Source organism: Vespa velutina, chromosome 6, assembly GCF_912470025.1.
Source record: "Vespa velutina chromosome 6, iVesVel2.1, whole genome shotgun sequence".
Classification (NCBI taxonomy): Eukaryota; Metazoa; Arthropoda; class Insecta; order Hymenoptera; family Vespidae; genus Vespa; species Vespa velutina.
In genome coordinates, this window is record NC_062193.1 from 2,712,299 (window position 1) to 2,736,679 (window position 24,381).

Here is a 24,381-nt window from a genome sequence, read left to right on the forward strand (position 1 = left end):
CCATCGAGTTTCCTCGTGGGAGAACTTCGCCCCTTAAGTTTTTCTCAGACAAACATTAGGTTCTACGTGTTCGATAGCGTGTCGCGACCGAATTTAGATTCTGGAAGAATATAAAGAAAAAAAAGGAGGAGAGAAAGAAAGAGGGAAAAAAAGAGATAGAGAGGGAAAGAGATAAAGAGGGAGAGAGAGAGAGAGAGAGAGAGAGAGAGAGGTAGACGGAGGATAAGAAAAAGAAAACGGAAGCAGTAGAGATCGCAAAATATATTTCTTCCAAAAGATTCTTCGTTTCTGCATTTGTTTCTGTTGGTAAAAAGAAATGTAAAAGATAAAGGAAAAGAAATTTCTAATGATACTTCTCCTTTTCTTTTTTCTTTCTCTTTTTCTCCCTTTTTTTCTTTTAAACTTATCCTTATTTCCTTATCCAACTCGGATTTTTCTCTTCGTATTTGGTATTACGTTGATCAAAAGGAATATTTTAGAAATGCGAGTCAGCATATTGTAGATACTTTGTCTTCTTTAAAATACGAAAGAGGAAGAGAGACAGAGAGGAGAGAGAGAAAGAGAGAGAGAGAGAGAGTGAAAGTGAGAGTGAGAGAGAGAGAGAGAGAGAGAAAGAGACAGACAAATAGAGAGAGTGAGAGGGAGAGAGAGAGAGAAAGAGACAGACAAATAGAGAGAGAGAGAGAAAGAGAGAGAGAGAGAGATTTCGTGAGAAGATCTTTTAAATGGACGAAGTTTTGAGAGAAAAACGTGCGTAAGCTCACCTTTAGGATACATTCGAGGATACATGAAAGGTATCCTTGTAAGTACATAAAGAAATCACCGGGGAAATAAGGGATGCGCAAAGTACATACGTAAAATGTATAGGACAGACTATCGATCGATCTTTACTACTTGAAGAAACAAGAAAACAAACATGAACGTTTAAAATGGATCGCAAAGGTTCACAATTTCAGGTGCAATATTTACTCGTTTGGCTCGGCCGATAACGAATCCACATATTTTGTTTTTAATCGTGAAATGTTTTGTTTTCCTTGTTTCTATTTTATACAAATTGCCTTTGAATTCTGTTTGTTCACATAATTGGAGGGTCATAGTAAACGTAAAGTCTAGCTAACGTTTGTAGAAGTATAAAACAGGGAACATGGTAAGTTTGCCAAAGAAATACACCCTTCTTTTTCTTCCTTTTCCATGTTTAGATTTCAAGAATCGTGGAAATCTCTCGAGCACCACTCGTTATAATAGTCGTTATAAAAATCGTTATTTCATGATATCATCCCTTTTATTTCTCGTAGAATTATATTTGCTTTTTATAAAAAATATACGAAACGAAAGAGAGAGAGAGAGAGAAAGAAAGAGAGAGAGAGAAGAGAGAGAGAGAAAGAGAGAGAGAGAGAGAGAGAGAGAGAGAATAAGGCCTCGAGCATGAAAAAAAAAGAAAAAAATCGTATGCTCTTTTAGTGAGTGCGTGTAAAAAAAAAATATATCGTATAGTCGATCCAATAAAACAAACATATATACAACATATATATATATATGTATATATTGATTGTATATATACATATATATATAAACCATAATATATATTGATTCCGTGTCTTCAATCTTCTCTCTTCTTCTTTAGGTCTCTTCGTTCCTCACATACGTAAGAATGTACAATACATACCTACACGTATATACACAGGACACATAGAATAAATATCCACGTAGCTAGGTATAAAAGCGAGAAAGAACCGAACGTAATTTTTCGTTACGTACGTAGATAGGTAATACTAACTCTCTCTTTTCTTTTCCGTAGATATGATCAGAGTTTTCCACTACAAAAATGCTCTATCAGCCGCGATAAATTTCGTTAAGGAAAGAAGGAAGAAAGGAAGGAAGGAAAGATACGATGAAAGGAAAGGTACGAAGGAAAGAAAGATCGACCTAACGTTATTCTTTTTATTCTATTTTCGTTGCAATCGGAACGGACAACGAAAGTTCAGCCCGTGTTTGGTATCGAATAAACGCGCGATGTAAAGGCCATTGATCTTCCTTGACTCCTAGGCGTGCACCCTCCCATCTCCCTTCCTGGCCTTCTCCTTCAACCTTTCTAATACCAAGTGTGCTTATAAAAGCAGGATAAAACGTTTTCAGGATAGACGTAGTGGTTTACCCAGTGGTCAGTAATAGAAGTCGGCTTAAAATCAGCCCTTTTAAATGGCGGCTCACGTTAACCCGACCGGATGAAGTTTTGTCCCAATGTTCCGCCGCGCTCTTTCCAGACAGGTCGGAATAACTTCAGTAAACCAACTCCCCTCTTGGTCTTCTCCTTCACGTCCACCTATACTCGAGAATCGAACTTCCTTCGATACAATTTAACGGCTTTCAACCGTTTCCCCTTTGGTATTTACTTGGATAGCGACTAGTCTCGCAACTAGAGAAAATGCGATTTCCCAATGCCAATAACCACACGATAGTTATCCTATGGGTTATCCTCTATCGAGCATAATGGGATCTTCAGAAACTTCGGGACTGGGTTATTATTACTACGACGTAATAAGTATTCGTTACTCTTGTTACGTTTCTCTTTGGTAATTGACATTTCTTCTTTAGAACTTCGTCTACGATCTTTACGAATCACGTGCTAACAGAACAATCACGATTATTGTATATCCGATCGTTATACCTTTGCGAGAAACGATACGAACGATAGAAAGTCTCATGAGATTATTCCCACTTACGTTACGTATGCATGTATGTATGTATGTATGTATGTATTTATTTATCTAAGTATCTATATACATACACATATGTACATATGCATTCAATGAGCGATTAATCGAATGGAAGTACAAAGGTACAACGATACCAGTTACAACCATCCTTTCATTCTTATTAATACGATACAAAGATTATGAGTTTTGCATTAAATCGATATACAATATTAGATTTGTGTCGAATTAAAGGGATATCAAGTGATATTATCGATTGATCGTTCTCCTATTTCATATTATCAAATATATATATATATATATATATTGTCCTCGGAATATTAACAGAAAAATTAACGATCAATCGTGTTAGATAATTAAATGAGAATCCTTTTCCTCTCTCTTCATTATCCCTCCCTCATCGCACGGAACAAAATAGTCGATCAAAATCTTTTACGATGCGATATCGAGATTTTCGTTAGGAAACATTGTGTTAACGTTCGATCGACTTCTCGATAAAACGTAAACACCACATTTAATCAGGTGTTCACGAGATGGCAATTTTCATTGAATGCCGCGGGCGAATATAGGAATATTATAGTTGCACGCTGCGTGTTATTTGAGCACGTAATGTTTACCCTCCTTCTCTCCTTCACTCCCTCCATCTCTCTCTCTCTCTCTCTCTCTCTCTCTCTCTCTCTCTCTCTTTCTGGAATCAGAGCCAGTAGATGGTTATTACCGTTGTAGGAAGAGCTACGATCTCAACTGTGAGCTTCTGGTCAAGAGCTTTCTCGATAAAGTAAATATGTGAAAACCTTGTAGCAATATTTCCAAGCATTGCAACGGTATATTGCGTTTCTTTTTCCTCTTGTATCACGTACCGGCACTGGAAATAACTCTACATATGTACATAAGTGGCTTTCGTCGATACAACGTTCGATGGAATTAATGGACAGAAAGACATTTTAGATTTTCTTTCAAATTTCAAAAAGGGATCTTTTAACCTTTTAACCTTTTTTTTTCTTTCTTTCTTTTTCTTTTCTCTTTTCTTTCTTTTTTTTTTTTTTTAATTGAGCGTAAATGAATCAATATTCTTCAGGTGAAGTATCTCAACTTTTTATTTTCGTAATTAAAAAATAAATGAATCGTTTGTTTTGTTTTTCTTTTATTAAGATATCATTTTATTAACCTTATCTAATTATCTGAATAAGTTTCTTGTTCCCTTATTCGTATCGATTTGTTTCTAATCGAAATAAATATATACGCATTTGAAATCCGTATTTTATTTGCGACGTTCTCGTTTTTTTTCGTTTCCAATTTTTTTTTTTTCGATTAGATATAAAGTATATATAGGAGAGGTTTATCATTTTAATTTTTAATTATCTCGGTGATTTATTATCGTTGGTATATTTTATGTTCGATATTCGCTCACCGAGATCATTATTAATTCAGGAATCATCTATTCTCGGAAATGGAATAATTTTCGTAAAAGTGAATAAATCTTGAAAATGGCTTACCTGCACGTAGAGTGACCTCGCGAGATAGTATCGTCCCAACGGAGCTGGTCGCTCGACATCTGTATCTCGCGTTGTGAACTTCTGCACGGAAGTCCTGCGCTAGAAACGGCGGGAAATAAAGCGTCCCGTTTCCCAACAGTTGCCTGAAACAATAAAGAACGTCCGAGATAGTTACAATGACATTTTTAAAGCTAGTTGACCTAGTGATCTAAAAAAAAAAAAAAAAATAAAAAAAAAAAAACAAGAAAGAGAGAAGAGAAAAAAGGAAAAAGAAAAGAAAAGGAAAGAAACTAAAATGAAATTTTTTACTATCATACAATCGTGTTAACACTTCGACTGTCACATAAACTTTTTTATATTTCTTATTTCGTCATACAGTTGTTCCATTATTTTATTACTAGCAAAAATAAAAATTGTTAATAATAATCATTTATTTGTCGATCAATGAACTTTTTATTTCACGCTATTATCGAGCTATGTGCGTCGTTATTTAAACCTGTCAATATTTTCGATACTAGTACTGAACTTATAGGTAATTCGGTTAAAACGTGAAGTAACATGAAAGTCAACCGTATTGATTCTTTACGTTACGTCCAAAGATGAATCGGATTAATAATTGAAATAGGAAAAATTAAACGGGAAGGAATATTATGTAATGATGTAGAACAAAACGAAATAATATATAAAAGAAAAATAAAAAAAAAAATAAAAAAAATGTAAGAGTGATCTTCATTCGGTGTACCAACGAAAAGAAAAAAGAAAAAATGCGAAAAGAACAAAAAAAGAAATGAAAAAAAAGAAGAGACAAAGTAAACTATGCATATCGAAGTAGGCAAGGACTCGTTGTTTGCAGAAGCATCGGTGCGATTGGAGCCAGGATATCGAAAAAAATAGAAAAAAAAAAAAGAAAAAGAAAAAAAGGTCTAGCTTCCGAAGTTTTCAAGCACGGTGAGTGCGTGGGCCGATGGTGCCAGTGTTGATGCAGGTATTGCAGGTTTTGTTTGCGTAACGGGCTCACGTCAAACGGGAAGCATTCTCTACACGTTCTCTAGCGTGATTCTTCGTTGATACGTTGTATCGTTCGTTCGTTTATTCGTTCGACCACGGTCGACGCATCGATCGCATTTACCATGATTCACGCAAACACGTTTTATCAATTTAGGTATACATACATACAGCTAAGGAAAATAAATCTGATGTGTACATATTAAAGGATTCTACGGAAAAATTTATCTTATTATATACATGTGTGTACATATGTATTATATATATATATATTATTAATATATATATATTATTAATACATATATATATTATTAATACATATATATATATATTATTAATACATATCCAACGAATTGATGATGAATTTTAAGGGAATTAATAAATGATGTGGTCAGACTATTAAAATTCGACAAAATTTTATCGATCTCAAAAAACGAAGTCTGTATTTTCATTAATTTATTACTTTATATTATCTTCTTATTCCTTAGTTTATGAGAAACAATGCATAAAAAAGAAAAGAGAAAGAAGAGAGAGAGAGAGAGAGAGAGAGAGAAAGAGAGACTGAACAATTTCCTTATCGTTATCAGAGATTTTCGTGTGGAAGGAAGGAACGAGCAAGCTTACGAACAATTTCTAGCAGCAAAATTCACTTTATTTTCCATCGTCTGAGCCGTCTAATTTCAGCCTCTGACAAAGACCCTGTTCGCGAATGTTTTACTTAGCCTTTGTATACTTAAATAAGGCACATACTTAGATACACAGGGTATGTCCCATTTGAAATTTTCCAGGCAATTATTTGTTAAACTATAGCTTAAAAAAATAGAAAAGAAAACATTTCACAATAGTTCCATTTAAATAATAATCTTTCGATTGGGAAAATCGATTGATTATTCATCTTGCTCATTACGAGAAATTTGATGCATTATTCTATGGGAATACTTGGGATAAGTCGAGTAGAATGAATCCATAAAGCTGATACGAGCTTTCGTATGTGTAAATGAAAGATAGATAGATAGATAGATAGATAGAGATAGATAGAGATAGATAGAGATAGATAGAGATAGATAAAGATAGATAGATAGATAGATAGAAAGAGAGAGAGAGAAAGAGAAAGAGAAAGAGAAATTCGCTTTGAAGTTGTAGCAAACAACTGCACGATGAAGCACGCTCGCATAAGTACTCGATCGGACCGCCCGTTTCTCTTATTAAACATTATACGAGCCGTAACGAAGAAATATCCAGCCCCTCGGGGCTGCAAATACAAGAGATAAAGACAGAGAGACAGAGCGCGCGCGAGAGAAGAAGAGAGAGAGAGAGAGAGAGAGAGAGAGGAGTATAGAAGGATAAAGAGCAAAGAAGCAAGGTAAAATTTGTTCGTAATAAAATAAAAAAAAAATGAATTCTCCTCTGAGAAACTTTCCCTCGTGGACAAATTGAGAAAAAAGAATTTGTAATCGCGATCACTCTCTTTCTCTCTTTCTCTCTTTTGCGAATCCATCATCCTCTAATCCTTTGTCCTCGATCTTCTCGTTCTTCTCGACCAAACACGATATCCTTTCGTTGCATTCTGACACGACTGCAGTGGTCGGCCGCTTATTTACATTCCCGACGTTTAAACAAATCCGACGACGACATGGATTAAAAGCGTACTGCACGTCACGTACATAGATACATACATACATATATACATACATATATATATATATACATACATACATACATTCATACATGCATAGATACATGCATACGTACATACATAGATACGTAAGTACATGCGTTTTATTCCTCTACGAATGGTATAAAGAAACAAACGGTTAAATGTGCGAGAACGAATTGTGAACGATCTATCAAATCAACGAGGATTACGTTGGGAAAATTATGTGAAAAAGAGGGAAAAGGGGAGGAAAAACACGGTCGGTCGTAGAAGCTCGTTACATTATCACGAGTCGAGTGGACGCTTTAATTCCTTAGTATTTATGGAAATACGAATTCTCGTTGCGTAAGGAGAGAATAAGAGGAAATACGTGGTCGTAACGTTGATATATATATATATATATATATATTTTTTTTTTTTTCTTTCTTTATTGTTCTTCAGTTTTTGTTCGATACAATTTTTAGAAATAAAGGCGAGTGAACGAATGCAACAGCGTGAAAAGAAAGGAAGGAGAAAAGGTAGGAAAGGAAATAAAAAAGACAAAAATAAAAAGGAAAGAGAAAGAGAGAGAGAGAGAGAGAGAGAGGGAGACAAAGAGAGAAAGAGCGAGAGGGAGAGAGAGAGAGAGTGGGAGGGAGAGAGAGAGAGACAGGCAGAGAAGGATGGAGTAAGCCGACAAGCGTTTCCTGCGTCACGAATCTCGACGAGAGTCGCGCGCGCAGGTGAATGCAGTTACGAGATGCATAATACTATAGTATTTTGCCTAGTGTTAGTGCTTCCCAGTAATAAAGTAAAAAGACAAGCGTGGATGCCGGTTAGCAGTGGTAACGGTGATGCTCGAGGATGGGGTTATAGTAGTGTTGGTGTTGATGTCACTGAGGTAAAGCGGAGAAACGTGATTCGTTTCGTAGGCGGTGCGAAAGAACCTCCGTGAATGTTCTTGCCTGACGAAGACGACAAAGACGACGAAGACGACGAAGACGACGAGAAAAGAGAAAGCAGTCTTACATTTCCTTCTCTTTCTCTCTCTTTCACTCGCTCTTTCTTTCTTTTTCTTTTTTTCACCTAGCTTCGTCTTCGTGTCTTCTTTTCTCTGTTCGCTTTTCTGCTTTACGACGATGAAATTAAACGTTCGAGTAAGATCTGTGAAAGGCGACGGCCGGATGAAGCTGGATAGAATAAAAGTAAAAATAAAAAAAAAGAAAAGGAGATAGATAGAGAAAGAGAGAGAGAGAGAGAGAGAGAGAGAGAGAGAGAAGGGAATGGTGGAAGAGAATAAAAAGAAAACGACGTTCAAAGCAGCCACGACGAGGAGGAGATTTCCATCCGACGAGATGGGATTGGACGTTGAAATCGAATTGGAAAGGATCGTGGCGTCCTCTCGTGTCCATTGACGTCGGACGCTCGAGATTTCCACTTTTGCTTCTTCTTTCTATTTCATTTCTATCTTTTCAGGACGAGAATTTTTTACGTTTTGTCGATAAGTAGAAAACGAAAGTGAGAAGAGGGAGGGAAAGAGAGAAAGAGAAAGAGAAAGAGAGAGAGAGAGAGAGGGAAGGAGGGAGGGAAATGGATATAAATATATTTAGTTAAAAGAAAAAGATTAAAACATGTTTAAATTTTCCAACCAACGAAAATTTCGAATACGTTTCGCGAATTGTATTTTATGATCAACGAATACGAAGTTCAGGAATATCTAATCCATAGAAAGATTCATGGTCAACGCTAGGAGGACACGCTTCCTTGGAAGTTCATCAAAATTGAACGATTCGTTTTCGTTCAGCTAGATACGTTTTTCATCCAGCTTTGTGTTTCCTGCTATCTTTCGAGAGTATCCTATTTTTTCTATTTTTTTTTACTTTTTCTTTTTTTGATCCCTCCATGCGTAGTCATTCGATTGCGATCGATATCTCTCTTGGAAAAAAAGAGACAAAAACACGGTTAAATCAGTGGCTCGAATGGCTCGAACGAGAAGGACTTTTCAATTTCGCGCGAACACTTCATCATTTCTCTCTTCTTTCTCTTTCTCTCTCTCTCTCTCTCTCTCTCTCTCTCTCTCTCTCTCTCGCATGTTCCTTTTTTCCCTTCACCTTTTTTTTCTTTTTATTTTAATTCGAGGATCTCTTTGGTACAACGCATCAATACCGTACTCGTGGGAAGTCTATCGAGGGTTATTTCATCTCTCGAAGGTTTAACTTTGAAAAAGTACCTGACTCTCTCTCTCTCTCTCTCTCTCTCTCTCTCTCTCTCTTAGTCTTTTCTCTCAATCTCTTGGCTACTCCAGGGACCACAAAAGGTTCATAAAAATCGGAAGTTCTCACTTCTCTCGTGTACTCGAGTAAAATTACGTCGAGTTGCTGGATAAGCACCATTAGGAGAGAGAATCGGGTTGCTTTTCCTTCTCGCTCTTTACCCGTTCTCTTTAATTTTCTCCCTTTCTCTCTCTCTTTCTCTCTCTTTCTCTTTCTCACTTTATCTTCTACTTCGTTAAAACATATCCTTCTACATACGGCCATCTATCCATCCATCCATTCATCCATTCATCCATCCATTCATTTATTCATCCATCCATCTATCTATTTCTCTTTTTTATTTGTCCTTCCCCTGTTCTTAATTTGCCTTTTACCTTTTCATATGAGTATCGAAAAAAATAAAAGCTGTGTACTTCTTGGAAACATCGATGAGCGAACAGTTTTACCAATTTAAAAAAATGTTAAAGAACTGTAGTACGATTTTCAACCTTTAACTGAGACTTCTGGTCGGTGAACGTGGATTTATGAAATTTATTTCGATTAAAAATAAAATAGATAAGATATTGTTAGAGAACTTTTGATCAACGATACTGAAATGAAGAAACAAGACTTATTCTATTTTTCTATTTAGTTTTCCTTCTTTTTACGATACTCAAAAAAAGTCGACGAAATCAACGTCCTCTTATTTTTTCTGTTCTTTTTTTTTTTATCTTTTATAAAGGACATTTTTTATAGAATCAAATCTTACTCGTTATTACGATCAAATTTTATATATATATATATATATATATATAATATTTCCTTTTCTTTTTTCTTTTTTTCTTTTATATCGATACATCCTATTAAAAGATCTTCGTTATAGAAAGGAAAGGAGACAGACGGAGATCATGAAAAATAGAGATAGAAGATCGAGAAGCATGGTAGCTCGGAGGAACGTTTCGATTAACGGGAGGAAATAGTTTCCTCGAGTGCGGTGGTTGCTATTGCCGGACATTACGCCGTCGAATTTCCGGCAAGGAGTCTTCCCTGTCGCGGTTCATTTCGCTCGAGATATCGTATCCAATTACTTATCCGACTGGCTTACTAAAACGAAAACTGAACGTCCGTTCTTCGTGTATTTAACTTTGAGACCGATTTCTAATTTCGTTTCTATATATTTTGAGAATTTTTACAACGATTTCTATTACCGTGCGATTATTCAAATAATAATCAACGAAGTCGTTACTTGATAATTATTAAAGAAGAAAAAAGAAAGAGAAAAGAAAAAGAAAAAGAATTGAAAATTTTAAATAATAGGTATTATTTTCGACGGTAAAATATAATTGAAATTTTGCGCGACTGTTTATCCATCCGTTTATAAATCCGTTTATAAATCCGTTGGATTTATGTATTATAGCTTATATATAGTAGCTTATATGTAATTTCGAAACTAGAGATACGATAAATGGGATAATGAATTATATAGTAATAGGAAAATGAAAAATAAAATAAACGGGTAACAGAGAAATATTTTAGAGTGAGTGTGTGTGTGTGTGTGTGTGTATGAGAGAGAGAGAGAGAGAGAGAGAGAAAGAGAGAGATAGAGCTAAAAGAATCGATCGTTTGCTCCGGACAGGAAGCTCGAGCAATTTAGGCCGCCGCTGAAGTTTCAAATCCGTTTGGTACTCTGATCCGCTTAGAGCGGACCGGTTGCGGCGAGCGCGCCTGTAAATTCCGAATCGAATTTTTAGACGAAAAACCGCTGTTTTATGGGGCCCCCGAACTGACCGAATGAGAGAGCAAGCAAGCTAGCTGGACTCGGAAATATCCGAAAGGATTACCCGGGGATGCTTTCAGGGAATTCGAAATACACGATGCGTAGAGTCGAAGATTATAGCCGAATCTGCGAGAATTTTCATTTTCTTCCATTTATTTGTGATTTTTATTTTCATGAAAGCTCTTTAATTCGATTGCGATATGATTTCATGTCTGTGTCCATTTCGACCAATAATTTAAATTTATGTTCTGCTAGCGATTTAAAATCCTCGATCTGTGAGAAGTTCAGAATGTAAAATAAAAAGAAAAAATTAAAAAGAAAGAAAAGAAAAAACGAAAAATAAAAAGAAGAAAGGAAAAAAGAAAAAATAAAAGAGAAGAAATATAGGGAAAAAAAACTATTAAAAAGGAAAATAATATTAAAAAGAGAAAATAATAGATTTAATCATCGGGAAAAATCAGTTTTATTTTATCTCATTGTATAGAGCGAAAAATCAGAAATTTCCAACGAATGCAAATGAGAAATTGAAAGTAACTTTTTCCTTTCTCTCTCTCTCTCTCTTTCATTTTCTCTTTCTATTTGTCTATTCCTATCTTTTTTCTATTTTTGTTTCCAAGTCAAGCGAGTTTTTATCATCAAAGTAGGCTATCGTAAATCAAAGTAAATTCTTTGAAGTCACTCTTGATAAAATCTGTTCGAAGCAGACATGCAAAAGTTTCCAAACTTTTTTCAAAAGTCTCTCTCTCTCTCTCTCTCTTTCTCTCTCTGCTCTTTTTTCCTTTCTTTTCTTTATAGTTAGGAAAAATAAGAGTTGAAATCAAAGATAGGTGAAACTTACCGTAGTCCGGGAACCGCCGAGACCGATCTTTGATCCGGACTAGTTATCCACGTGACGTGTGGCGTCGGACTCCCATGTGCGGAACAACTCAATTGAGAGCCGGTTGTGTTGGAGAAAACTAAAGTGCTTGGTGGCTCGAGAACGAATTCCGGACCTTGCTGACCGAGGACGACAACTCCGAGGCTGCTCCACGAGGCTGCAAATAAAAATAAAAAAAATTGATAAAAATCATGATCGATCGATCGTGGCGCTTGTTGGCGCAAGGGTTGAATTTCTAAGTCAAACAAAAAAAAAAGAAAGAAGAAGAAGGAGAAGAAAAAAGGCAAAAAAAAAAAACAAAGATAAAGGGCGAAGGTGGGATTGGTCTTTTTCTCGAACTTCGATCGTGGAGTAGATGGAATCGCGTGACGAATGGAAAGTGCCAAGACTCTCGAAGCCACCGTAAATACAAACTTCGATTCTTTCTATTTTCTTCCCACTTTTTCACGTAAAAACGTAAAAATGAACTCTCTCTCTCTCTCACTCACTCTTTCTTTCTCCTTCTCTCTATCTTTCTATCTCTCTCTTTTTCATTCTTTCTTTCTGGAGATAAAAACAACCGGACCGACGAATGCTTTTATTCCATCCCTTCTTTTCTTTGTTATTTCTTTATCTTCGATCCTCTCGCAAAAAATACAAAAAAAAAAGAAAAAGAAAGAAAGAGCACACACACGCACAGATGCACACATATGTACATACATACATATATGTATATATACGTTTAGACAGATGTGTGCATTCGTTTTAACGATGCCAACTTTATTTTTTTTCCTCTCGTTTCTGTTCTTTTCTTTTGCTTTTCTTTCTTTTTCTCTTTCTTCTTCTTTTTTTTTTTCTTCTTGTCAAAGAGAAGAAACTCGAGGGTATAGGACGTAAGCGAGGTGTGTTTCGTATCGCAAATGTAAAGTTACTTTCTCCCACGGCACTCTCGTCCGAGTTACGTCAAGCGTTTTTCTTTCTCTTTTTCTTTTTTTACGGCCCCCCCCTCTCTCTCTCTCTCTCCCCTGTTCTTCTTTTTCTCTTCTTCCTTCTTCTCCTCGTTTTCGTCGTTGTGAATTTTTACAGAAACATGACATACATACTGACAATTCGCATACTAAGCTTACGAAGTAAGTATAACAGGATGACGAAGTACGAGTGTGTTGGCAGAGAGTGAGTGCTTTGCTGCGAGAGGTCAAGGGTCTTTCTCGCCTGGGGTCATTCGTACGTCGCGCGCGCTTTTACTTAACGAGATCGTTTAGAACCGTTCGCGAAATTTTTTCCCTGAGAATCTTTTCGTTTACATAGAGAGAGAGTGTGAGAGAAAGAGAGATAGATAGGTAGATAGATAGAGAGAGAGAGAGAGAGAGAGAGAGATAGCGAATAAAAAGAAAAAATAAAAAGAAGAAAGTACGACGAAAGCTTTCGACATCTCTCTCCCTCTCTGTTTCGTCCCATACTCTACCTCTTTTAGTTTTCGCGGGAAAAGAAAAATTTTCAAAACTATAAACGAGTAAAAAAAATAAAAAAAGAAAAGAAAGAGAGAAAAAAGTAGGGAATATTTCATTCGTAACCCGCTTAAAATCACGGATTTAAATTTCACGGACGCGTGCACGCCGAGATATATTTCCCGGTAGGTTCGACGTAGATTTCAGTTTCCATTAAAATTTATGTTAAAGCTTTGCGAGAGAGTATCCTCACACCCCATCCAGTCATTCCTATCCTGTTCTCTCTCTCTCTCTCTCTCTCTTTTTCTCTCTTTCTTTCTTTCTTTCTTTCTGTATCTATCTCTATCTCTCTTTTCATTTCTTTTTTTCGGTTTTCCCTCGCTTTTCCATTGCTTTAGCGGCAATGGAAAAAAAAGGGGAAAGCCTGGGAGACCTCGAAAAACGTCGCACGATTTTACGCGACGCGTCGATCTATACTTTCGACTTTGTTACTGCTACGGCTACACACAATGGACGGCGATAGCTTTTACACGCTTAACTCTACCCCATTCCTTCCCTTCCCTTCCTTTCCCTTCATCACTCCTTTTGAAATTCTACGATCAGTAAAATACGCTCCTCTCGTTCGGTTACGATGAAGGGAAAGAGAGTTTTTCAAAATCGTCTCGTCTTTATTATTTGAAATATTTTGAAATACCGATAATATAAAAAAAAAAAATCGATAATAAGATAAGGATATATTTCAAATAAATATTTGTGATTGGAGATCTGACAAAGCAATGATGTTATAAAAAATAACGACTGAATGAGAATATAAAAAAATAGCGAGGTAGCTGGTAAATATAGATTTTGGATTATTGTGCATAAAAAAGAACGAGAAAATAAAAAAAAAATGATACGCTCTCGAAGCATAATGCAGACGTGACATGTGATTCTATTGTTCTTACGAAAAAGAAATTCAAGGAAAAGTTCACTAGAATCACGTAGTGGTAATTAGGTGGGTTTTCTTATCGTTAGTCTCAAATTTTTAAAGTAGTTTAATAAATAATCTCGCAGAGACAGGCCGAGAGGAAGAAAGAGAGAAAGAAAGACAGGGAAACAGGAAGAAATAAAGAGAGAGAGAGAGAGAGAGAGAGAAAGAGAGAGCATAGATTATCTAATATGAACAAAATAAAAGTATAATGTTTAAAAAAAAAATAAAAAATTCATTAATCGAATATATGAAATAATCCTCTCCATATGAAATAATTCCGATCATTTTCTTAAATAAAACATTTGTATATTGAAATTTACCGGTTCAAATTTTTTTTTTTTTAACACATAAATACGAACTACACGTCTAATACGAATATACTTACATCTTCGATAATAATTTTCTAGGAAAAATTAAAAGATATCATTTCGCGTTTCCCGTGGGTTTAAGAGAAGAAAAGATTATCGAAGAGCAGCTGTGTTAGTGTTCGTGTTGGTATTAGTGGTCGTGATTGTGAGTGACGGTAGTGTTAGAAGCAAGGGATGTAGATAGCAACGAAGGGGAAGGGGTAGTGTCGGTTTAATTCGGTCGACTCGCTGCTCAATTCGAGTCGGTCTTTCAACAAGCGCAAGGGAGCGAAGCGACCCGCTTCGTAAATCCGATCTAAACACCGTCCTGGTCGTACACATTGTTCATAACCGAGAAACCGGAGGAAATCAATTCCGCTAAGCCGAATTCGACCCAAATTTCACATCGATTTGACGGAATGCCCCCACGGAAGATTAAATGCGCGGGAAAGCGAGAACTACCTCTCTCTCCTCCCTCCTCCCTCTTTCTCTTCTTCTTTGAAATGTCTCTGTCTCTATCTCTCATCTCATTCATTTGTTCATCAATCACCTATCCCTCCAATCTTATAGTAACAAAATATTAAAGTATTCGAAATGAAAACTTCAAAAGTTTTCATATTAAAATATTGTATAACATTTATAATAAATAATATTTTTTCGTTTGTTTACATATAAATAATTTCGATCATGTTCGTTAAACGATAAAGTACGTATTAGTTACCATACAGTTTATAGGATAACAGATTGTAACATCGTACGTGGGTCATCAATCGACAAATATGTATAGTTAGTACGAACGAGAGTTTACGTATTCGAGTTAGTAACAGATCGGTCATCGAAGCGTAACTATCCTTTTCAGTTATTCAACTATTATTTTCTTTGCTAATAACTACTCGTTAAATGACCTTTATCGATTATCACGAAGTTTCGTGTATTACAACGTTGTTATCGTTAATTCTTAATCGATTTTAGGTTCTCTCTTTCTCTCCCTCTTTCTCTCTCTCTCTCTCTCTCTTTCTCTGACTGTCTCTTTATCTTTCTATTTGTTTATTGAAGATAGATTAGATAGATAAAAGAGAAATTACATTTTCGAAGATCCTATTGTAGATCCAAGGATACGTGAACAAGTAATACGATGAAAGAATAAAAGATAAAAAATACAAAGAAAAGTATGTTTCTCTCTTGAACGTTCGAGTTCATCAATTAAAGGTCTATGTAACAGAGGATAATATATTTTTAAGTTTCTCGATTAACTTGGTCGGTTCCGTTTGTTATTATTACTATCATCATCATTGTACGAGAAAAGACGTCGAGGTCGATCGAGAGATATTTATAATCGTACGTTTGATGGAACTATCGTGCTTTTTCCTTTTTTTTCTTTTTTTTTCTTTCTCTTTTTTATGTCTTATGCTTCGACAAACATTGATTTAAGAACATTTCATTCGTGTGGACGACTGGAGAAAATTAATTCGGTCAAGGGTCTTCTTTAAATGTGTTGAAAAAGAAAGCATCGATACTTCGGAAAATTGAACGATATGTTAAATTATAAAACTAAAAGTATGAAAATTCAATGAGAAATTAATAACGATTCGTTTAATTTCATTTTATTTTTGCTGTCGTATTTTTCAATCTCTTTTTTTTTTTTTGGCATAAATTGAAATAATTATTTATTAAGTTTTTATTTTTATTTTTATGTTATTCTTTTTTCCACGGTAATTTTCTTATTCGATATGCATTTGCTAAGTTCTCTCTTCATATTTTTAGTATTTTCTTAATCATCGGAACGTTAAAAATTTCATCTTCATATTTTCATCGGGAACGCTTTGATTTAAGAATTTTTCATACGTTGCCGCAACCATTGAACGTGGAAACTTGCTGGCTCTTCTTTTCCTTTCCTTTTTTCTTTTTGTTAAGCTTTAACGGTCTCGCTGCTCAAGTCGAATCGAAATGTTCGCAAAGCAGGTACCAACCTCTAGTGTCCTACCCTTCCCTTCTCCATCAAACTCGAAAGGGAAAACGGAGGCCCAGTATTCTTGTCTTCGGCCATTACCTTAACGACAACGTGCGCTGCTAGCAAAAACGTTTTCACGGCTGTCTACGTAAATCGCGTGTAAAAGAGGGAGAGAGAGAGAGAGAGAAATACATAAAGAAAGACGGATGAAAGATAGAGAGAGGGAAAGTGCTGTGCTTTGCATTTTCTACGCGAATAAGAGCCCAGAAAAGGCTTCTCGCCAACGATTTATGAAAAGTAATTTCGTAAATCTTCTCTCTCTTTCTCTCACTCTCTCTATTTTTATTTCTATCTCTATTTCTATCTCTCTTTCTTTCTCTCTCACGTGCCAAATTTTCTTTCAATTCAGTATATTCTCTTTCTTTGGTTTCTTTTTTCTTTTTTTCTTTCTTTATATCTATACAACTTGAACTAATCATTAGCTGTGAATTCGAGTAACCAATAGGATAATTGCTAAAACCCTGAGTGCTTCTTCGACGATTGGATAGAATTCGATATAATGGGTGGGAGGAGAGAGTAAGGTAGAGAAGGGGAGGGTTAAGGGTATAGATGGAAAGATTAGATGGAACACGAATCTCTTTGAGATCTCTTTTATACGTTAGATCGATCTAGTCGTTCGGGGTTAACAGTGGGTAGCTATCTTTTCTCGGTTTCTTTCTCTTTTCCTTTCTCTTATCCTTATCTATCCAGATTTGCATGAAATTAAAGTCCAAATGGTATACGATTATTCGGTAATTTGCTGCTTTCGTTAATGGAAGCAACGACAAAAAGCTTTTATCAGGTTACACGGCATAGTTGTTGGTAAGGATTAGAAAGAAATTCTGAAATCGTTTTTTTAAATTAATCTAATTGTTCTCGTTCTTCTTTTCGTTTTCTTGTCTTTTTTTCATTCCTCATTCTTTTTTTTATTCTTTCTTTCTTTTTATATATATATATATATATGTATATTTTAGAATTCGCACTGATTTTAATACTTTATTAAATGAATGAAATTTAGCATTTATTACATCGAAGGATTTCTTTTTTCTTTAAGGAAAAACAAAAAGAAAAAGGTGGAAATAATTCTTGAGGGAATTCAAAATGAAAGCTTATCACACTAGTGGTAGATCTGAAACGATTCTGTTTTATGAACATTAAGAGGATAAGGCTATGCTTTTAGAAATGCAAGACGATTGGCCGGATCGATACTCGTTAGTTCACCGTTGAGATATATCTGTATCTACCGCGGGGATGGAAATAATTCATCGGATGAATTATTTAGTCCGACTCGTCCCGCTCAGAGTCGTGGCTTAAAATACGATTTGACGCGGTTGAAACGGTTTCGGATGTAGCGCGTGTAACGAAAAGAGAAAGACAATTGTGTAAAGAAAGATAGGAGAGATACACTTAGACAGAGCTAGAGAAAAAGAGAGAGAGAGAGAGAGAGAGAAAGAAAGGAAGGGAGATGAAGATAGATAGAGAAATTATTGTATAAGGGCAAAGTTCTAAAATGTAGTAAAATAAGCAGAGAAAGAAAATTTAATAATGATCAAAAAAAGGAAGACATTCCGTTTAATGAATAAATATAATTAATAGTATAATAAGATTAAAAATAATTATGATAAATATGTATATATGGAACGTAATTAATATATAAATATATAAACGATTAGAGATATAGAATATCACGTAACTCCATTTTCTTCCTATTATCGATCATCAGTTCGTGGTTAAGGATAGACCGCGAGAGAGAGAGAAAGAGAGAGAGAGAGAGAGGTAGAGAGAGATAGACAGATGTATTGAAGCACGGGGTGTGAGAGTAGAGGATGGTTGAAATATGCATCACTCGTTAAGGGATAGGGGAGGTGCGTACTTGGTCTCGCCTTCGCTGAGAAATTGGAATTCCACGTTGCGGCCTGGATTACGAGCTTTAGACGTTACTGTTAACAAGCTTCCAACGATAAGTGGAAAACGAGAGAAGAGGTATGAATAGTTTGGTTGTATTCGTAATGGACGGGGTCGTTGGTACCAATAAGAATAATAATAAAATAAAATAAGGAACAAATAAAAAAAGAAAAAAAGAAAGAAAGAAAGAAAGAAAGAAAGAAAGAAATGTGAGCCAGGAAACGAGACATTGACGCGCTCTTCTTCTCTCAATTAAAAAGTCTATCACTGAAACGAGAAAAAGTAAGAAGGACAAAGGAAGGATAAGAGGAGAAGAGAGAAAGAGAGAAGAAGAATAACAGTGAAAGAGATATCGTGATCGATACGACGACGACGACGACGACGACGACGATGATGTTTGATAAGAAGAAAAAAGGGAGAAGGAGGAGGAGAAGAAAGAGTAGGAAGAGAAGAAGGAAGTAAAGAAACGGGAAGTAAGTGAAATTCTTTTTATACGAATTCCAATATTCTGTCTCCTCTTTGTGACGCCGCATCTCCATGCGTATTCATTCTCCTTTTCGATCAGAGCAGAGAACGATCTTTCCTTTTGAAAGAAGAGAGAAAAAGAGAAAAAGAGAGTGTGTGTAAGAGAGAGAAGGAGAGAAAGAGAGAGAGAGAGAGAGAGAGAAGGAGAAATAGACGGATAAGAAAGAAATTTCTTTCGAAGCTTTTCGCATTCCGATTGATCCTTTTTAATTAAGAAGAGTGTCGTCTTGCGAATCGATGTGTAATAGAAACTGTTCGTATCAACAAGTTAGTTATAATAGAAAGATATGAGAATAATGATTCTAAACGACTTGTCAACCTGAACGATTAGTTTTTTCATTCTTTTTCTTTATTTCTTTATTTATTTTTCCTTTTTTTTTTTTTGTATAGTAATCTTCATATCCGATTTATATGATAGGGTTGATATATTGTATGATCATTTGTATCGATAATATCGGTTATTATCTTCTATATTATTTTTCCTTTTGTCTTTGAATTAATACGAGAATTTCTGTTTTACACGAAGATGAATGTAAATAGTTCAACGTAACCAAACGTGAATGTAGAATCAACTTCTAGAGTTGATGACGAACAAGTTGAGCAGTGTCGAGCTCAATGTGTTATTAGTTTAGAACTAATGATCGATGTGACATCATCGATCCATAACGATCAGGGTTGAACGTGAACATCACCAAATGAAATAAATCAAAGGGATAAAGATAACAAGTAGCTCGTCAATTTCTTTTGTTGTGAAATTCTTGAAGAAAAAATTTCATTGATGTTAGCTAATGGATTTTGAGGTTTGCACTCTTTTCAACGAGATTTCTGGTAGTTATATATATGTATCAAAGTGTGCACTTATCAACTTACCGTTGCATCGAAGATCTATGTACATCCTGGCTGTGTATTCTGTTAACTGTTTGGCAAAGTACAGATTTTCAGGAGCATTCCATTATATCCGAAGGAAGAGCATGTGGTGTAATGTAGATATGATAGCAATAGTAATAGTAATAATATTAGTAGTTGTGGTAGTAGTGTTAGTAATAGTAGTAGTAGTAAGAGGGCGGAGTATCAGACACGTTCAAATGTACATATCTCTGTCAAATATCGATCCGTCGAGATTGGATAGCTGTGCGTCCAACTATTCGTCTATTTTAATAAAATTCATGGACGAGCTTCGGCACTTTCATGAACGCACGTTATCAAAGAACCGAGGTATTCGTTGTAATGGAAAAAGAAACAAAAAAAGAAAAAATTATTTTTGTCAAAGAAAAACAAAGATAATAGAAATAATTTCGATGGAAGAATATTTGAATGGATCTTTAGCATCTAACGAGAAATTTAGCATCTATCGAATTGTCAAATTAATTTATTTCTTTTACTTTTTTCTCTTTTTTCCTTTTTTCTTTTCTTCGTTTCGTTTACTTTCATTTCTAGTATAAGTTTAATAATAATGAAAGAAATAAATTCATAAAAATTTCATCTGTAATCTTTTGAAATATTTTCGCCATCGCTATTACCACGTAGAAATAACTCGTATTGCAAAAGCATTCTTTTGATTCGTGTACGCTTAATTAAAGTCATCGGATTGTTTTGGTGCGTTTCTCGATTTTAACGAGTCAGTGAACCAAATCGTGATCCAAGAGAGATCGATAGCCAGCGGTTGTTCATGCAAAGGTTTAGCATTATTTCTCTCTCTCTCTCTCTCTCTCTCTCTCTCTCTCTTTGTTATATATATATATATATATATATATATATATATATATAAAGTACAAAATATATATATAAAATAAGTACGTTCGAATTTAATAAAATAGGCATTGCTATAGCCAATCTTCTAACGTAATGAACTCTTAATCCCCAACTGATATTGTGAATACAATATCATTAAACGTGATTTATAAAAAGAAAAGAGAAAAGAAAATAAAGAATAATCCTTTCGTGTATTCATAAGTACCGTTTAATTATAAACTAATCTTAACAACGTTGTTTTATTTAATTTAAACAATTTCATTTCGTTGAAATCTCGATATAATCTTATTAAAATAATTGCTTTCGGAATTAATTCTTAATCTCGATCGATCAAAGGGACGAACAAACGAACGAATGAACGAACGAACGACGAACGAACGAACAAACGTATGAACGAACGAACGAACGAACGAACGTACGAACAAACGAGCCAACCAGCCGAAGGAACTTTCAATTCAAAACTAGCTTCATTGAGAGGGAAGTAAAAGGATAGCCCGAGAACATTCGAGGATTGAAGCTCTAAACGAGCGTCCTTCTTCCAACGACGTTTCTACTCTTCGACTGGAAGTGCTCGAGACAAAGACAGAGGAACGGAGAGACAAAGATAGACGGACGGAGAAAGAGGAAAGAGAAAGAGAGAGAGAGAGAGAGAGAAAGAGAGAGTAACATGAGTTGAACGAGAAACGAGTGGATGGACTTTTGCGGCCAGTAAAGATGGTTCCTTCTAGCGAATAGTTGCACTTTAGTCACGAGTAGGAATTCGTTGTGGAAATACATGTCCTTAGTGAAGCTTAACCAAAGAGGATCGATCCGTGGTGCACACGTAAAGACGACTCTCTCTCTCTCTCTCTCTCTCTTTCTCTTTCTCCCTCTCTATATTTCTATCTCTATTCCTCAACACCAAAATCCGTCGATCGATCCGGAAGGAGGACAGCCTTATCCGGACACGAACGGTGAGATGTCCTGGAATAGCTAGTACGTCTACATTCGTACATGCGTGTGCATTTCTCTCTCTGTCTCTCTCTCTCTCTCTCTCTCTCTTTGGATATATATGTACATGTATGTATGCGTATATATGTGTGTTGCTGGTGAGCACGTATAACGTGAGATCCGACAGTTGCAATTTCGCCGCGCCTCGTCACATCCACCCAATCGTTTTCTCTTTCTCTCTTTTAGTCCTTCCGTTTATCTCCGTCTCTATCTTCCTTTATTTCTTTCTTTTTCTTTTTCTCTCTCTCTCCCTCTCCTTCTCTCTTACTCTCTTCTTCTTTTTTCTTTTTCTCTCCCTCTCCCTCTCTCTCTCTCTTTTTATCCATCTATCTCTATCTATCTCTTCTCTCCCAATGCCTAGTTGGGAGCGACGGCCGTACCGGAAATTAGAGATTGCGTAATTCAACGAGACTATCCCGGATTACGTGTTCGAAAAATCGACGTCGATTTACGAGGGACACGCACGAAGCTTCGTTCGTGTAAAGGGCTCGTTTTACCTTTTCTCTTTATCTCGTTCTATCTCATTCTCTCTATATATCTATCTCTTTCGCTCTCTATTTCTATTTCTTTCTCTTTCTCTTTCTCTATTTTTCTCTCATTTTACGTTGCTCGATAGAAAAGATAGCTAGAGTTCGTAGTTTTAGCCTCTTCCCATCCATGTCAGGATGAAAATGGAATTTAAAAGCTTGCCGTTTGAGAAGTCAGCCACTTTCCAGTCGCACGTACGATAGCGCTTAGAACTAGTATTGTACGTACTTACTTATCTGCTGCTATGTACTAGTCGCGTTTAGTAATTTCATTTCGTTCGAAATGGAACAAGATTTTTTCCCTTTTTCTTCTTGAAACTTTCCAAGATTTTTCTTTACTCTTAAGTATCTTCGTTTCTTTTATGTTGTTACTTTTCTTGTCAATTTTTTGTATAACACACATCTATAAGTCTCTCTTTCCCTTTCTTCCTCTCTCTCTCTCTCTCTCTCTCTCTCTCTCTCTCTCTCTCTTTCTTTCTATCTCTCTCGTTATGGCTGATTCGAATTTTACTTTCGCAGGAGAGTTTTTCACTAGAGAATAGAAGGAATTAGGGAGAAAAGAACAAGTATGAGATGTCTGTAAAGTCCGCCATTTTGGAGGACGAACAAGACAATTGATTTGGCTGTCGATACTCTATCCATCTTAGTCGGTTCGATCCAATTGTTTCGTTTCGCGTACCACTACTACTATCGACAACACGTCCATCAGAAATTGTCCAATAAGCGAAAAGTATTTTCACCGTCCTCTTCTCTTATCTCTGTCTTTACCTCTATCGCAACTTTTAGTACGACGAGTCTTCTTCGTTTTCATCTTCGTCGTTGCCGTTGTCGTTGTCGTTGTCGTTGTCGTTGTCGTTGTCGTTGTCGTTGTCGTTGTCGTTGTCGTTGTCGTTGTCGTTGTCGTTGTCTTCGGCACGCGGTTTGGAATCACTCCAAATTTGCGCGATAACTGCTCCTTCTTTTCTTTCTTTCCTTTTTTTCTTTATCGATCGCCGACGAAACCGCACGTTAGTATATATATATATATATATATATATATATATATATATATATATATATATATATATAGACGGTATATATACCTATAATGTGTTTTAACATTAATACACATATCAGTTTTTTATAACAAATTGTTCGTATAAGAGATAGATGACTCTACTAGTTAATTGTTTAAATCTTTTTATTTAAATAATTGAAATCTTCGTACTTTCGACAATTTGTTATACCTATCATGTACATATGTAGATACTATGTACATATACATATGTAAATCAATGTTCGACATCGTCCTTACAACCTTCACTTCATTTTGTCAGTTTTATCGAGAATGTCGAAGGGAAGTAGCCGGAAATTAAAGACTGTGCGTAATTTGACGAGATTACTCTGGTCTTGGTCTCGTCGCAGTTAGGTAACTACTATTATTACTATATGTGTATGAAAAAACTTGAGTATGTGTATGAAAGAATTTCTCTCGTTTTTCGTTCTATCAATAATATCGTTCCTATTCGTGCGACTCTATTTTTCTTGATTTCATTATTCTTTCCTTTCTAATTTATTTAAATGTGCTTTTGTTAATCGGAAATTCAACAAACTAAATGTTCTTTCGAACGAAATTGGAAAAACAGATCTAATTCTTTCTATTTCTCTCTCTCTCTCTCTCTCTCTCTCTCTCTCTCTCTTTCTCTCTATGTTCTCTTAACGTTATCAGTATAGTTGAAGGAGATTCGAGGGGAAATTTGAAAATTCACAAAATTAATTTAACCGTTGCGATTCGAGTTATATATATATATATATATATATATATATATATATATATATATATATATATATGCAAAGAACCAATTCCTTTCATTCGAACATACGTTTATTACGTGGTCCTTTTGCTGTCGACCGACTAGACATTAACCATTTCCTCTGAGAACTTTTCGAACTTCGTTCGGTGAACACGTTAGCACACTTCTACTTCTATATTCCTCACATGAAATACGAATGTGTCAGCATTGTTGAGAGTTATTCCATCTGTATACAGCACCGTGTGACACCTTTTATATTATTATATCTGACATGTGAATATGTCTATTATATAACTTGGAGATAATAGTTTATGCATTAACGAAGAAAACTATTTATTTTTGTTATAGGAAAAAAACATAGAGAGATAACTCTAATGAGAGATACCAAAGTATGGATAAGA

General features: G+C 35.5%; 1 protein-coding gene across 13 annotated transcripts in view; it reads right to left on the reverse strand.

The window, feature by feature from the left end:
- The window catches only part of LOC124949704 (Down syndrome cell adhesion molecule-like protein Dscam2), a 166,382-nt gene that overhangs the window by 32,985 nt on the left and 109,016 nt on the right, over nucleotides 1-24,381 (reverse strand). For all 13 annotated transcript variants that reach the window (XM_047495293.1, XM_047495295.1, XM_047495297.1 and 10 more), the window contains 2 exons: nucleotides 11,716-11,911; nucleotides 4,211-4,353 (listed from right to left, as the gene is read on the reverse strand). In XM_047495293.1, coding sequence (XP_047351249.1) covers nucleotides 4,211-4,353; nucleotides 11,716-11,911 — 339 coding nt within the window. The remainder of the gene's footprint in view (nucleotides 1-4,210; nucleotides 4,354-11,715; nucleotides 11,912-24,381) is intronic.